General features: G+C 36.6%; 1 protein-coding gene and 1 long non-coding RNA gene across 3 annotated transcripts; one reads left to right on the top strand and one right to left on the bottom strand.

Moving 5' to 3' along the window:
* The first annotated feature begins 872 nt into the window (after nt 1–872).
* Nucleotides 873–2,225, top strand: LOC147505703 (uncharacterized). Its single transcript, XR_015220654.1, has 3 exons — nt 873–934; nt 1,492–1,695; nt 1,835–2,225. It is a non-coding gene; the product is annotated as an uncharacterized LOC147505703 (long non-coding RNA).
* Nucleotides 2,226–5,451: 3,226 nt separating this feature from the next.
* Nucleotides 5,452–11,549, bottom strand: LOC147505702 (AT-hook motif nuclear-localized protein 14-like). 2 transcript variants are annotated; one of them, XM_086558179.1, is made up of 7 exons: nt 10,936–11,534; nt 9,196–9,248; nt 7,941–8,072; nt 6,252–6,413; nt 6,078–6,167; nt 5,903–5,960; nt 5,452–5,792 (listed from the first exon to the last, which is right to left on the bottom strand). In XM_086558179.1, exons 1-7 carry the CDS (start codon nt 11,486–11,488, stop codon nt 5,737–5,739), a joined length of 1,104 nt encoding a protein of 367 aa, XP_086414305.1. In that variant the 5' UTR covers nt 11,489–11,534; the 3' UTR covers nt 5,452–5,736. The 2 variants fall into 2 exon arrangements, with proteins under 2 accessions (XP_086414305.1, XP_086414304.1); XM_086558178.1 differs by having other exon boundaries at nt 5,903–6,167; nt 10,936–11,549.
* Between the last annotated feature and the right edge of the window lie 3,106 nt (nt 11,550–14,655).

Below are 14,655 nucleotides of genomic sequence, written 5' to 3'. Positions count from 1 at the left end.
CACAAGGACCCTTCCAACTCACATAACGAATTCTCAACTTGGTTGTCAACTCTAGAAAAACGTATTCTTCCGGGAAGAGAAATCGATCCAAATTTTTCACCAGTAAGGTCGAAAGAGGTTATTGAACGAGGTGCTCCAGTGTTAAACCAATACAAAGATCCATTCAAGTAAATGACCCTGTCCAGTGCACGCCTTGTATTTATGGTTCCTCCATTTACGACTCTCCATAATTTGTCCCCTAATGTAAGGACCTCTATCTGTGAACGATTTGATGTATGACACCCAATGACTTTGTATTTCCCTGAGGTGATATCAAACCCAAATCCTAATCTAATGAATTTTGGTCCTGGGAAAGGTTCGCACACTAAGAACCGAGGTTTGGGCAACTTTATAGTTTCATTGGTCATGGGATTACAAACATATATATCGTATGAAAAGAAACGACATAATAAGCCATTGCAAGAGGGTACATAGGGACCTAAATAATGTGCGTCAGATAACTTCGGTCGTCTAATTTCTGTAACAATACCTGAAGCTTCATCAATAGACTTAAAAACGTATTTTGAACCTAAACATCCTACTAACTGAAAAGTCGTGCCTTGTCTCTTATTGGCTTCTCCGTGTCGATGATTAAAGTGGAAGTCGATGAAGGTTTGATCTTGGATCAAATCACACCATTGTTTGCACACACTTGAGTCTAACTAACGACTTAGAATGGAATCCACTTAATATGTCGAACCAGATTTCGTCTGGAATATTGTGGGGATTGGTTTTGGCTCCCTTCTTACTGCACCCTTCCCTCATCTTTTCCAGTAATTCTTCTACTACAGTACTACTACTTGAGGGGACCCCTCGTTGATGTGTTAATACTGTAGTTAGGCTAAGTCCAATGGTGCGGCAAAACACCAAATTTAACGTAAAATGTGATCCAATGGTACGTTAAAACGTTATACCGCCAACGCTATCTTTATAAATTTCTCTATTTTTGCAGTCAATTTTAACGTTATAGCGTATGCTCTGTACGCCATTGCCAATGGCGGGCAATAAAAAAAATCCAAATTAGTCTGCACGCCGTAGCCAGTGGCGGGTAGCAATGTGATTTAATTCAAATAATAACTTACACGCCACTCACAATGGCGCACAGAATTCAATTATGATTTTCCACCCGCCACTCCCAATGGCGGTTAGAATTGATTCTTTTTTTTTTGTTTTTTTAATAACTTAATTTATGCAATTACCATTCTATCCTACCCTTTGTCCGTGTGCCTATATCTGCATGGATCATTGCCACAGACCACATGCTCTGCTTACTACCAAAAGTACCAAGAGACTGCTATGTCATTGTTTGTTTTCATTGACCACGGTGAGTGGAAAAAACTTTTAGACACGCTAACTTGCAACAACCACCTTACTAGTTCATCGGTGATTAAATTTCAAAAAAGAAAACTAACGAACTCCAAATGAAAAATAACCCGTTGAGAAGTAATGCAGGAAAAAATTCTGGAATTCTTAGACCTTCTCAATGTGACAATTCCTATTGAAGGAACAGAACAAACCAAATATGCTCAGGCCAGGGGCGTCACCATACTTGCAACTATTTTATTGTCTTTATAAGCTTTTGGGAACTGCCGGAGTAAATGTTTGAACCACATTCTTTGATTTGGAAGCATCTCTTTGATGGGATTGATTGCCATGGTTCGTAACCGCTCCGCATTTGCCACCACAAATCTATCAGTATCTATAAAGTTTGTAATACATTTACGCACGTCTTTGGAAAATTCTCACAACAAGCGTAAAACTGAATACTTGTTGTTTTTGTGGGTTGGTTCTGCAGGGCACTGCATTTGGAATCCCACACATGATGCGTGTTCATCTCGACATGAAGATCAAACACTTGTCTTTGTGTTCACTTGCAAAAACTCGAAAAGAAATTTTACCGAACTACTTAGTTCCCTTAGTTTCCCAGCAAGCTTATATCTAGTATCTTTTCAGGCTCTCAACAGTGATGTCAACTTCGAAGGAACGTCAATTTGATGTAATGAGTTGGAGCCATTGCAAAAAGAGGGAGTATCATCCCCATTCAAAGCTTTCACCTGATGAATCCTTCTTAGAAAGTGGTTTTGCAATTTTCGGAAGGAACCAGTTTGTTTTAGAGGAGAATCTATGTCTCTTAATTTTATTGGTCTAGGATGGTATAGCAACATGGTGAAAACAAATTTAGTGAAGCATTTTGTGTACTAAGTATACTACCCAGTATTTTTGTTTACTTCAATTTTTCTGGCGCAGTAGTGTTGAACGGTGAGAGTGAGAGCGATTTTTTTTTTTTTTAGTGAGAAAGAGTGTTTTTTTTTTTTTTTTTTTTTTTTTTTGTGTTCTGGGGGTTTTTTTTAAAGGGTAATATTGGGAGATAAATAACTACACGCCACTGGTGATGGCGTACAAAAAAGCTTGGTTTTTTTTTTTTTTTTTATTTCTTGCCCGCCACTGGTGATGGCATACAAAAAAGCTTGGTTTTTTGTTTAACTGATATTTCATATTTTGTGTTGGACGCCATTGTCACTGGCGGCTGGAAAAATAAACCATTGGATTTGATTTCGCTATCCCACTAACTGTATCTACTGTGCTATTGTGGTTTGGTGTTTTGGTGCACCAAACCATTGGAGTTAGCCTTAGAAGTTGTTGATTCGTGAAAAATATATATACTCTAATATATATAGAGAGAGAGAGAATCTGGTTTCCCAATTCCTTTAAAACTCTTATTATGTTTTCCTACTGGGACACATCTAACCATTATCGACAACAAAAAAATTGGACATTCGAGTACGAAATATTCTATAGAGGGTTAACGAGTATTACCCCCAGATGAGCCGACACTTATTTTGCACAAGAGCTCATTAAGTTATGTAGTGCCTACTAAGGATCAAAATTAATAGACTACTTTGAAGCCAAAAAGAAGTAAAATGATCCAAGAGTGTTCTTCATGTGAAATAGAGCCTAGACTTGCACTGATGAAGAAGGTAAAGTCACTAATGAAAAAACAAAAATATGAGAAATTTTGAGGACTACACCAAAGAGTTTTGGGATGATTTTTTGGGACTCACTTATCATTTATGTGTGTTGTGGTTGCGAAGGTTTCTTTTGCAACTATGAGAAAGCGCAAACTCATCTTAGAAAGAATCATCCTAAAATCATGACTAGGAAGTAGGACTACTATCTCTACTTTCTTAAATTCGATTGTTGGATGACTAGTATGTTAGGCTTGAAGCCTTTCGGTATAGTGTCTTTACGTTCCTCCTTTTTAATGATCCAGGTTTTACGATAAATCTCCCTGAGTGCATAATCAGGTCTATAAAAACTCCTCGCCAGCGAGAGAACTCATAAAACCTCCCTATTTTTTTCAAAAACAAAACCACAACTTAAATGGACACAGATACCCCCTAACTTACCTCTTGAACAGAGAACCAAGTTCTCATTTTTTCTTCCGTCTTTTTTTCTATTGAAAAATAAAAAGAAATAATAAACCCAATACAAATATCTAACTTTTTTCTTGCAAAAAATTTCAAAAAATAAAAACTGAAAATGAAGATAAAGTAAAAATACTTGTTTCTCCACACAAAAAGAAAAGTCTAAACTAAAATACCACAAAAGTCTCTGTTTTTTTTAAGAAATGTGTGGTTTTGCAAAGCAAAAAACTAAATAATCCAAAATTTGTTTGAAAAATCATACTTGTTTTTACATAATACACTACAATTACTATTTCGCATATTGAAAAATATATACAAAAATAATTTTACATAGTTAAAATGCTAAGTAAAAATATATTTTCATTCGAAATTACTATGTGAAAATCAATTTGGCATAGTCAAATTTTCATGCGAAAATAAATTTGCACAGTCGATTTGATATGGTCAATTTGCTACGCAAAAATAAATTTACATATCAAAATATTATGCAAAACTAAATTTGCATAGTCAAATTTCTATGCAAAAATAAATTTATATAGTCAACTTGCTATGCAGATTTTTTTGCACATTGAAATGTCCATTTATAAGACCGGAAAAGAAATAAATCAATTGAAAGAAAATCAAATTTTGACGAAAAGTCGAAAACTAATCCACCAGAGAGAAATAAAGAAGAGTGAAAGCAAATATATCTAAATCCACCAGTTGAAAAGATAAATTTGCACTAATCTTTTTCAATACACATGAAGTTGAATTGAAAAAAAAATTAAAAATTGATTCCACCTCTCCAATTAGAAGTTAAGACCGTTATTTTTCATTCAAAAAACAAGTTGAAGAGATGAATGAGTTGATTCAAGATCAAATCTTCCAATGAACCAAACTCCTCTATAGCATAATCATACATGATTTTTGAATCGTAAATGAAAATTTTCTAAAAAGACCTTTCAAAATTGAACATAATAGAAAAGAAAGTAAAGAAATTAAATTTATTGAACGATAAACAATGAGTGAAAATAGGTTTTTTTTTCTTCAAAGGGTAAAAGGGGGAGAGAAAAAATAAGAAGATAAACAAAAGAGATCGTGATTTCTTTTTTCTCAAAAATAGGGAGATTATTTAACGCGGCATGAATTATAGGGATGTTATGTGATGCGGGCCAAACCGGAGGGTTTTTTATGTACCCGGATCAGAATCAGGGAGGTGAGAACCATTTTGGGGGTTTGTCTGCCTCAACCCCCAACTTAATTTTTCAAAAAAAAAAAAAAAAAAAAGGTATGAAATAACGTTTACAGACTTTCATGTCCCTAATCTGCTTTATTCAATTGATCAAGCTGGAAGGGGGTATCCTAATAAAAGGAAAGTTCTTACTCAGAATCTAGGTGTTGGCACAAGTTTTAGAGCTGAATGCCATGCAATTGTTCAAGGCACTGCGGTAGCACTGGATAGATAATAGATTCATCTTTGGATTTAGTCAAACTCTACATCGGCCATTGCAGCTTTTGGTGCCGGTCACATCTTTGCAGTTGCAAGCTAGATGGAACAACTGTGTGCATAAACAATAATCTTTCAAACTTACCTCCGTCTGGAGGGGAGCAAACTTTCCTGGTACCTTGCAGCAAAAATAATACCGGACTTAGCCCACGAACTTAACATCCACAATAACCAGTGCATTTTGTACGAGGGGTCGACCTGCTTGGCGTTCAAAGTGGACATGCGAGGTTCACCAGGCTGGCCATCAATCACTCGAATCATACCGGACAAGCCCATGAACATCCACAAAAGGAACCATAGAAGGCCCCCGTCAACCAGAGCAGATTAGCAGCCATCATTGGTGCAAGTGTGCAACAACACAGGGAAGGCGAGATTAAACTCAACTCAGATCGAAAAGCTGCAAATGATATATTACTTTTCCAAATTTTGTGTTTCTATATTAATAATGGAAGTAATCATAATGTAATGTCAGTAATATACCATCATCAAACTTAGCATGGATTAAACCCAAATAGTGAGTAATTGTATTTACTTATTTGTCAAGAATGCACATGTTACATAAAATTTGATACCGCATAGGTAAGATTAAACCCACAACCTTCAAATTACAATTGAACCAGTATCAACTGCCTAATACAGGAGGAACCCATGGTAGATCCACCTAAAGGCTAACCATTTTATCCTGTGCAGATCTTATGCTCAGGCATGAAGTGGTAGATCCACCGATCTCGGAGGAACCGGTCATAATATAAGCACTTCTCACAGCTTCACTCTCAAGAGCTGTTTCTAATGCTGAAGATGTCCATCGTCCCCATCTTCAGAAGATTGGCATGCTCCTTGATCTGATATTGCAAAAAAGGAATTTGATTATAGACAATCTTCAGTACTGAAAAAAGTAGTGAACATACAGCCAATTATTAACCAAATACTTTTAACAGAAAAGAAAACAGACCTGTAAAGCTCGGGCTATCCCTCCAGTCAGTTGAAGGCATGGAATGCATTCCTCGTGACTGTATCATGAAATTATTTACACCAATATTTTGATGGTCATTGTTTACCCTCCCTGAGGTTCTTCCCAGAGAGTCAGGTGAATGGTAGACGACACTAGAAAAGGTTGCCCCTATTACCTGTGGCGGCAACTTGCTGGAAGATATCTCAAATTTTTGGTCAACATTGGTTTCCTTGTTGGTGTCAATCACAAAGGAACCAATAATAACCTATGAAGAAACAACGAGATAAGATTCATGCTTCAGATGAAAGCCAACTCACTTAAAGTTATCCAAGTACATAAACCACAATACCTGTACAGGGCCTGCAGCCTTGAGAGGCCCACCTACTCCGCCTCCAATGATTTTTCCATCTGTACCAGACAGGCACACACTAAGCCCACCAGTTCTCGAGGATGCTCCATCTGTTTCATTGTGCAGGAAAGATCCTGAGAGTGAAAGAATTTCAAACCGTCCCTGAAATGAGAAATCACAAAAAGCTGTTGTGTTTCTTGTGGACAGAACATATTAAAGATATATTCAGGATTTAATTGTCACTACTAAATTTATATAAAAGAACCAGAAAGTCCCACAAATTTGTCACCAGACCACCAACGTTTAATGCGGCACATATTTGTCACCAGAAATTTTAAGAGTAGGATAAATGATTATAAGGAACATTATTGTTAATAATGGTTAGACACAATGCAGTGTCCGTACCAATACCATCACCACACACAGAGACACTTTACAAATCTGTGGTCAATCCTTTAGATGTGCAATTCCCGTGTTATTTCTTTTTTCTCCAAGAGGAAGGGGATGGCTTGTTTCCCTCACTAAACTGATGTGGTATGTGTTTTGTTCAATAGGACCTACCAAGAGCATAGAAAATACAACATGCTTCATGAAATGACAATTAGGAAAGTTACTATTTTAAAGAATCAAGACAAGTGCCACAAAGCTATATTTTAGAAGTGTGTGGAGGACTGGAGGTAATATTAAGAATATTGGTGTCTAGCATGTAAGTGTGTTGGACTTTTGGTCAGCAATACAACATTAACAGGAATTATGACCCCATCGACCTGATCTCATCAATTTACACCTAAATGTGACACTGTTCATTAAAATTTTCCCTTGTAAACAATTGTTTTCTTCTTTTAATTTGCAAATGTAAATAGTATTTGCATTTTCAACCAATCAAGTGGCCTAACTTGCGGTTGAGGTATTAGGAATGAAACCTATGTTACATGGACACACCATATTTTAAAAATACCATGTGGTGTATATGTTTCCACGTGTCTGTGTCAGACACCACAGACACATATTTTACAGAGTTAGAAACTTCGTATCCTTAACTTAGAACAAAACTGTGCAAGAATGTGTTGTGCCAATATTCAAACAAACCAAGACAGCAACAGGTTTACTTTTGGAAATATAGAGGCTCATTAAGGAGTAAAGACGCATGTAATGAGACACCAACCAAAAACCACACTAATAAAAGCATGTAAGAGACCATCATATGCCCAGTGCACCTTCTTAAGTAAAAAAGTTGAACCTGCACTTACTAAATCCGCTAGAGGGAGAGAGGGAGACTCCCTCAGGAAATTGTATTATGCTCAATCAATTTTCAGCCAAATTTCACTGATAAGTAATAGTACTGAAATTTTGAGACTGCTGTAGATTACATCATGCTACATTGCTACCAGTGAGCTCTAAGAGATTTTCAAGATTCATAAGCATGAGAAGCAACAAGCAATGAGATCCACTAAATTAGAAATGGCAACTTGACAGGATACAAGTACCACAACACATTGAACGACAAAGCCATCTCCTCCCCCCTCTCCCCTGTATTTTTTTTTCCCCGATGAGCATGTGATATGATTCTAACACTAGAAAGTCACTCGTAGATATTCAACAGTATTTTATGACTCCTGAGTGCATATGTAATGACAGCATTTCCAAATGCACAAATCATGTGAAAAAATTCATGTGTCTTACTCTTACCTCATATGTGACATTGCCTCCCAATGTGGCAGGTTGACGAAGAGATGCATTAGAAATGGATCCAGATGCTGACAGAATACATACAGCACGTTTGCGCTGTTGTGTGAAAGACATTATTTTCTGGGCTACATCCTATGAAAAGATTACACTATTAGTTGGTAATACAAGCAGGAATTAACTCTTTGTTCGACATGGAGCAGACAAAGTAAACTAAAGAGGAGAAAAAAAGCACAAGCGAGTAGCGCATGGAACCAATTGAAGAACTGATCCAGATCAAATAAAGTTTGTGATAATACTATGCCTAAGAGCATCTCTAGGTGGTAGCATTCGGAATTTTGGCAGAACCCCTCTCTAGATGGCCTCAAATGTGGTCGCATCAAGTGTCTGTTCGCATCCGTATTCGCAAATTTGCAATTTCGCTTGCAGATGCGGCGCGACATTCCAAGTGTGGCGTGGGTTTTTTTTTTTTTTACTTTTTCAAACTTTTTAAACTTGGGGCGACAGTGTGAGTGTCATGTGGGGTTTTTTTTGGGCAAACCATCACCACTTTTTTAGCAAAATGAATTTTATAATATTTAAAAACTAATTGAGCCCCACTTAAACTAGATTTGAGATTTTTGTTTGCCTCCCCACCTAGAGTTGGGGCGGTTTGTGAATGCATGCTCTCAAACTTGGTCACAAACATGACACTTGATGCTACCACCACCTAGAGATGCTCTTACTCTTGAAGACATATATCTTGAACTACAAGTACGTATATACAATTGTACAACTTATTCTCGTGTGCCTTCCGTCTTGATTGCTAAAGGGGTCTTCAGGAGAAAAGCCGTTGCCAGGTAGTTCTAAACTATAATTATAATTCTTTCATTAGTATCACTTACTGTAGGCCAAATATGTACTACCCACAGTTTGCCTAAATCGAGTTAGTCAGTTTTCATTTGATGACATATACAAAAAGAAGATAATCACATATCCTAAATGATATACACTTGACAGAAATCAGTATGATAGGTCTTCTATACCATAAAATATGTATTTATTGCAAAAATCAATATACTCATTTTGGGCTGGTATCAACTATCGACTTTTTGATGGGAAAAAGTTCAAGTTACTAGATTTAAACAAATGCTACCTTATTTCGGGAAAGGAAGAAGAAATAATAAAAAATCAAATGGACACACTGATCTCAATTAGAGGTCTACATAGCATGCTTTGACATTACAAAAAGAATGTATAAGAATGGTAAGTTGCATACTTCTCCAGCAGCCACTGTAATGACATGTGAAACAAAGTTCTGCCCTGCATTTCCTGCATCAAATAGCTAAATCATGAATACCATACTAACATTTATCACGACTACCCATTTTAATGAAATTGAATTCCTATCATCCACACAACATTGTTGCAACTTGCAAGTGCGCATGCCATGTCATATGGCATCAAGATGGGGCCAGTAAAATTGGTTAAATTCAGAGGTAAGGTAACAAATTCATAGGATGCCAAACTTTACGCACTGAAGCAGATTCAAACCATAATATTAAGACTCAGTGAAACTAATCCAAAAGTAATACAAATGTCTATGAAAACCTAAATCACTACTAAGTAGAGATGGAAGGTGTGGTGGAGGTTCTTATATAACTGAACCAAAATATGCAATATAGAATATTGTTATGAAAGAACAGGATCATTCTCGGTGTGTGTCTGTCATCCTATGCATAACTCAAGCTACTCAACTGTGCTTCTAAATTCAATCGGGTATCTTCCAGAAGACAAAAGATTGACCCATTCTCGTCTGTCCTTTAACTGAAACTATCAAACTAATTTATCTGATGTGATTGAAAAAGTGTCTGTACATTTTCTTATGATAACTAGTATTCAAATTATGCTACTTGTTGACACAAATAATCTTGTCAGTATGTTGCTTCCTTTAGGCTTTACACAATCATGTACTAGTTTTTGTTGCAACAGCCCTTCTCTCTTCTCCCAAAAAAAAAACAATCAATGAATAAACAAAAAAAGATTTTTCCAACTACCTAGTAATTTGAGCTCAAAAGATAGGCACTTTAATGGAAAATCACATGGAAAGTTATGTCGGTGCTAACCATGTGTAAGGACAGTAAAGCCAAGTTATAGACAAAAGGAATGATTATATTCAGTGATTAGTATGCTAATACATCTTTGCTTCCTTGCCTTGCCTTGCCTTGAAATTCACGATATTGATGAAAAACTAAAAATATACTCGCACGTTAAACAAATCAGTATAGATGAAAAACTAAAAGCAAGCTCGCATGGTTACATAATCATAGAATAAAGCCCCTAAACCGATCCCAGCCAATAGCACTGTTGAGTTAAGACATGTCTATATAACCTTAAAAGTGAGTTAATAACATCTATTAGTGGCATATGATTACATAAAAGCTTTCAGTGACTTACATGCAAACATCCCCAATTTATTACATCTTATTGGCGTGTACAAATTTGCACATTAGGCGCACCCTTCCAAAGAAGCAGAATAGTAAACTATTTACTATCTGCTTGGCGCTTAGACTTGGGGTCTCACCATTGGTTTGGAGTTCATTCCCTTCTCTAATTTGTTCCGCTTCTAAACATACTAGACACCGTTACAGTTTTCCACTAAACTCTATCCGCGAGATCTTTCTACAGATAATGTTAATAAAATTGATTCCCTCTTTGACCCATCCCTTTAGCTTGGTGACCTAATCACTCAGCTTTCCTCTCTATTTCTTCCCCATTCCCTTCAGACAATCAACTTCCACCGCCCCACGATTACTCTAACACTAATTTACCAAAATGTGGTCATACTTCATTAAACAAGCCAAAGTGTCACCCATTCACAATAAAGATAGCATTTTTTATTGAAAACCGGTACTAAAAACACTAAATAAACACAAATTTAAAGCCAAAAACCATTCTTTACCATTAAAGTTATCATCTACTTGTGAAAAAGAAAGGTGGGGGTGTTCTAAAAACTTACCAAGAGCATTCAATTGATTCTTCTTAGAAGAAGACTGCGAAGAAATCGAAGCGGTGTCTTTCCTACGAGGTGAAGAAGAAGAAGAAGGTAAAGTCTGAGAAGGAGAAGGAGAAGGAGTAGACAGCTTTTTTGCAGTAGCTGAAGTAGTAGTAGCAGCAGCAGCAGTAGTACTAGTAGTTTGAGGTGTTTCAGGTGTACCATACTTCCTAGGTCTACCTCTTTTTCTCTTAACAGTTTCCTGTTGTTGTTGTACAGGTTGAGGTGGTAATGTTCCAGTTACTGTGTTTTGAGGAAAAACAAGAGTGGGTTCTGAAGAAGTGTAGTGGTGACTGGTTGACTGGTTGTGCTGGTGATGATGGAGTTGTTGTTGCTGGTGGTGGTGGTGGGGATCAGAGAAAATGACACCATTTGTGTTTGAAGTAGTGGTGGGGGGTGGTGGAGTTGTGGTGGAGGGGTGGTGGTGTTGTTGGTGGTGTTGGTGTTGGTGTTGGTGTTGGTGTTGTTGTTGCTGGTGGTGGTAATAAGAGCTAAGACCACTTTCATCCCCATCCATGTGAGAGAGATAGAGTTTTGTGAACTGTTGAAAGAGAGGTTTGGTTTTTGTGGGTACTTTTATTGTGGAATTCTTGTTTGTTGCTACTTACAAATAGCAATGTTGATGATACTCCTATTTTCTTTTTGCCACGTCAATCCATTTGTATCTCAAAGAAGCTCATGCTATCTCTATTGCTAAAATAGCTTGTGCTATACTTCTAAATGGTATACACTATACAGTACACAGCCATACAGTTGCATTTATTTAGGCATATGGCATCTGCCATATTGGTAAAAAAATTTGGACGTTCCTTTAAAACACACATTGTACTGGCAACTTTCAACAAAATTAAGCCATTTCTTCAAAAACTGTCAACCTAATGTATTGTAAAGAAAGATATTGTAAAATTTAGGAACCTAAAAGACTGTTCTTTTGCCACAGATGCAAAAGAATCTCAAACGTTTGAGAAGTGCTTGCTCTATATGTTGAGGATATATTGTGTTTTTCTAGTTTATAAAAGGTCTCTGACAATGGACCCATACCATTAAGGTTCAAGAACACTCAATAATTACCATAACTGAGTTGCCTAACTTTTTCTAGCTGGCCTCATTCTGTGCCAAAACCGTTTGCATGTAACGAATCTGTGTAATGTTGTAGCTAAGGGCTTTAAGTGTCATGTCTGGAGAGTACGATTGGAAGAAATGAAACTCATAATGGAGAGGGGAGCGCAATTGAGTTCTTCACCAAATACTAAGGTTTGTTACAAGGACATCGAAAATTTTACCATAATTCAAAAATAAACACAAACAAAAATACTTATTACAAAATGTGTAATAGTTGAAGAATATTGACTTCATATAAAAAACATCTTTCTTTGTTACAAATGTGGCATAATTTACATTAGACTTAAGTATTTTAAACTCATTTAAATCTTGGTCCATTTAATCCACAATTAGGGCCCATTGGATCAAGCATAGCTAGGTCCAACTGTTTAGGTTTGACAAGGACATCGTTCAAGTTGGTCCACCACAATTAGGCCCATTGGATCAAGCATAGCTAGGTCCAACTGTTTATGATGATGTAACTTCAGTGAGAAGTTTTTCTCGAGGGGTTTGGCGGCAGTTCAGACTTCATAGATTCGCTAAATAGTTTGAGACGTGTAAAAAAGGGTAGATACATTTGAAAACGAGATTGAGAGCTCCCACAACAGACTTTTAAACGAAATATTAAACCCGATTTTGTTTCTTCTCCATCTCTTTCCATCAAAAAGTTTGGGGTGTCCTTGATTTGAATTTGATGCATTCAAAGAAATCGATATCTCACAATAACCAAAGTTGTTTTTCTATGCAAGGAGCAATGAGTGTGTCCAGTGGTTTTTCTTGCCGCGAAAGCGAGGTGAGCAATAGGACTACCTTGTTATTGTTTGTAAGTTTGTCCAACTTCTGTACTTGTTTATTTTACTAATGAATAATTTGCTTCTGCTTGTTGGTTATAATTAATTACGACTCGTTGTTGCACATCAATTTTCAAATATTAACACTTTTGTGGGAAATTTAGGAACTTGGAAACATCTAAGCTAATTAAGCCATTAACGTACACAAAAGAATAATATCATTATAATAGGCACCAATAATTTAAATGCATTTAGTGTTGGGTCCCTCACCATAGGTGGAACGACCTGATGACATCTCACACGTAGCTTGAACGACCCGATGACATCATTTGAAGGAAATACTTATGCAATTCTTGCTCTCACACGATCTACACACATTAGTCGAGGCTGTGTCCAATAGTTTGGAGCGCTAAAACATCAAACCACAATACAACAGTGGATAGGATTAGTAAGATAGCATAATTGGATCCAATGGTTTGTTTTTTTACCCACCAGTGGCATAGGCGTCAGGCGTGTAGAAGAAAGCCCAAAAAAATCAGCCCATCTAGCCGCTATTAGTAATGGCGGGTGGATTTTTTTTTTTTTTTTTTTTTTTTGTATCCGCCATTGGTAATGGCGTGTAGATTTTTCTGTTTCAAACCCTCCCCATTTTACCCTTTCTCCCGACTCTATCTCCCTCTTTTGCCACCAAACCAAAATTCCAGCCACCACACAGTATGACGTGTAGATTCGATTTCTTCTGGCCGCCACTCGTACTGGCGTGTAGACCATACGCTATATCGTTAAAACTGACAGTATATATAGGTAAAGTTATACCGATAGCGTTGGTAGGTTAACATTTTGACGTACCATTGGATCACAATTCCCGTCATATTTGGTGTTTTGTCATACCATTGTACTTAGCCTGAAGCAAATACTCCTGAAATTCAAGCCTCCGAATGATCTGCTCACATCAAACCAAAAAGGTTAGTTAGCAACGATCTCGCCATGTCGTTTGGGATCTTGCTCTAGCCTCATCATGTCGTTTGGACATGATATCTCGACATTGGCATGTCGAATGGAATTGAAATTTCACAGCTCGCCAAAATTTCAAAATACTATAAAACCAAAGTTAGGTTTTTTAGCAACAAAATTTTTTGAGAGAAACTAATTTTGAGTGTAACCAAAATTGAAAAAAAAAATGTTTGCAAAGAAAAAAAACTTGTAATGAGAGAGATTAGTGATGATAAATCTAATAAGTATTGGAGAGACTTGAGAGGAATGATTATAATTTTCATTCTCATACTTATAAAAGGATTGGCTCTTGTAGACGTATACATTATTGGCCTAACCACGGTAAATCTTGTCTCATTGTTTTATGTTTTACTTTACATTGTTATTGTCTGTTTGTGATAGTTAATTTCATTGCTTAGATTGGAAATTTTTGGTTGTAGTAAAAGTTTATATTTCAATTGGAGTTTAGAGTGTCCATATACAAGTTATCTTAGTGGGGATCGATTAGTATTGTTTTTCCCAACAAGTGGTATCAGAGTTGTGGTTAGATCATGCACAAAGATTGTTGTTCCAAGTTTTGCTCAAAAGGTGTTTGATTAAATTTCTAAGAAGAGGTTTGAGTTGAAATAGTTTGTTAAGATAGATCATTATATAAATACTCGCATGGCTAGTCTAAATAGATGTAACTACACCATTTGGAAAGCAAATATAGAAGACTTGTTTTATTGCAAAGATTTGGCACAACCCATTGAGAATAGAGGAGTAAAACCGGATACAGTATCCGATGCTAATTGGGAGA

Source organism: Coptis chinensis, chromosome 4, assembly GCF_015680905.1.
Source record: "Coptis chinensis isolate HL-2020 chromosome 4, ASM1568090v1, whole genome shotgun sequence".
Lineage (NCBI taxonomy): Eukaryota > Viridiplantae > Streptophyta > Magnoliopsida > Ranunculales > Ranunculaceae > Coptis > Coptis chinensis.
Note: the sequence above shows the minus strand (reverse complement) of the source record. Positions and strands in the feature narration are given on the sequence as shown.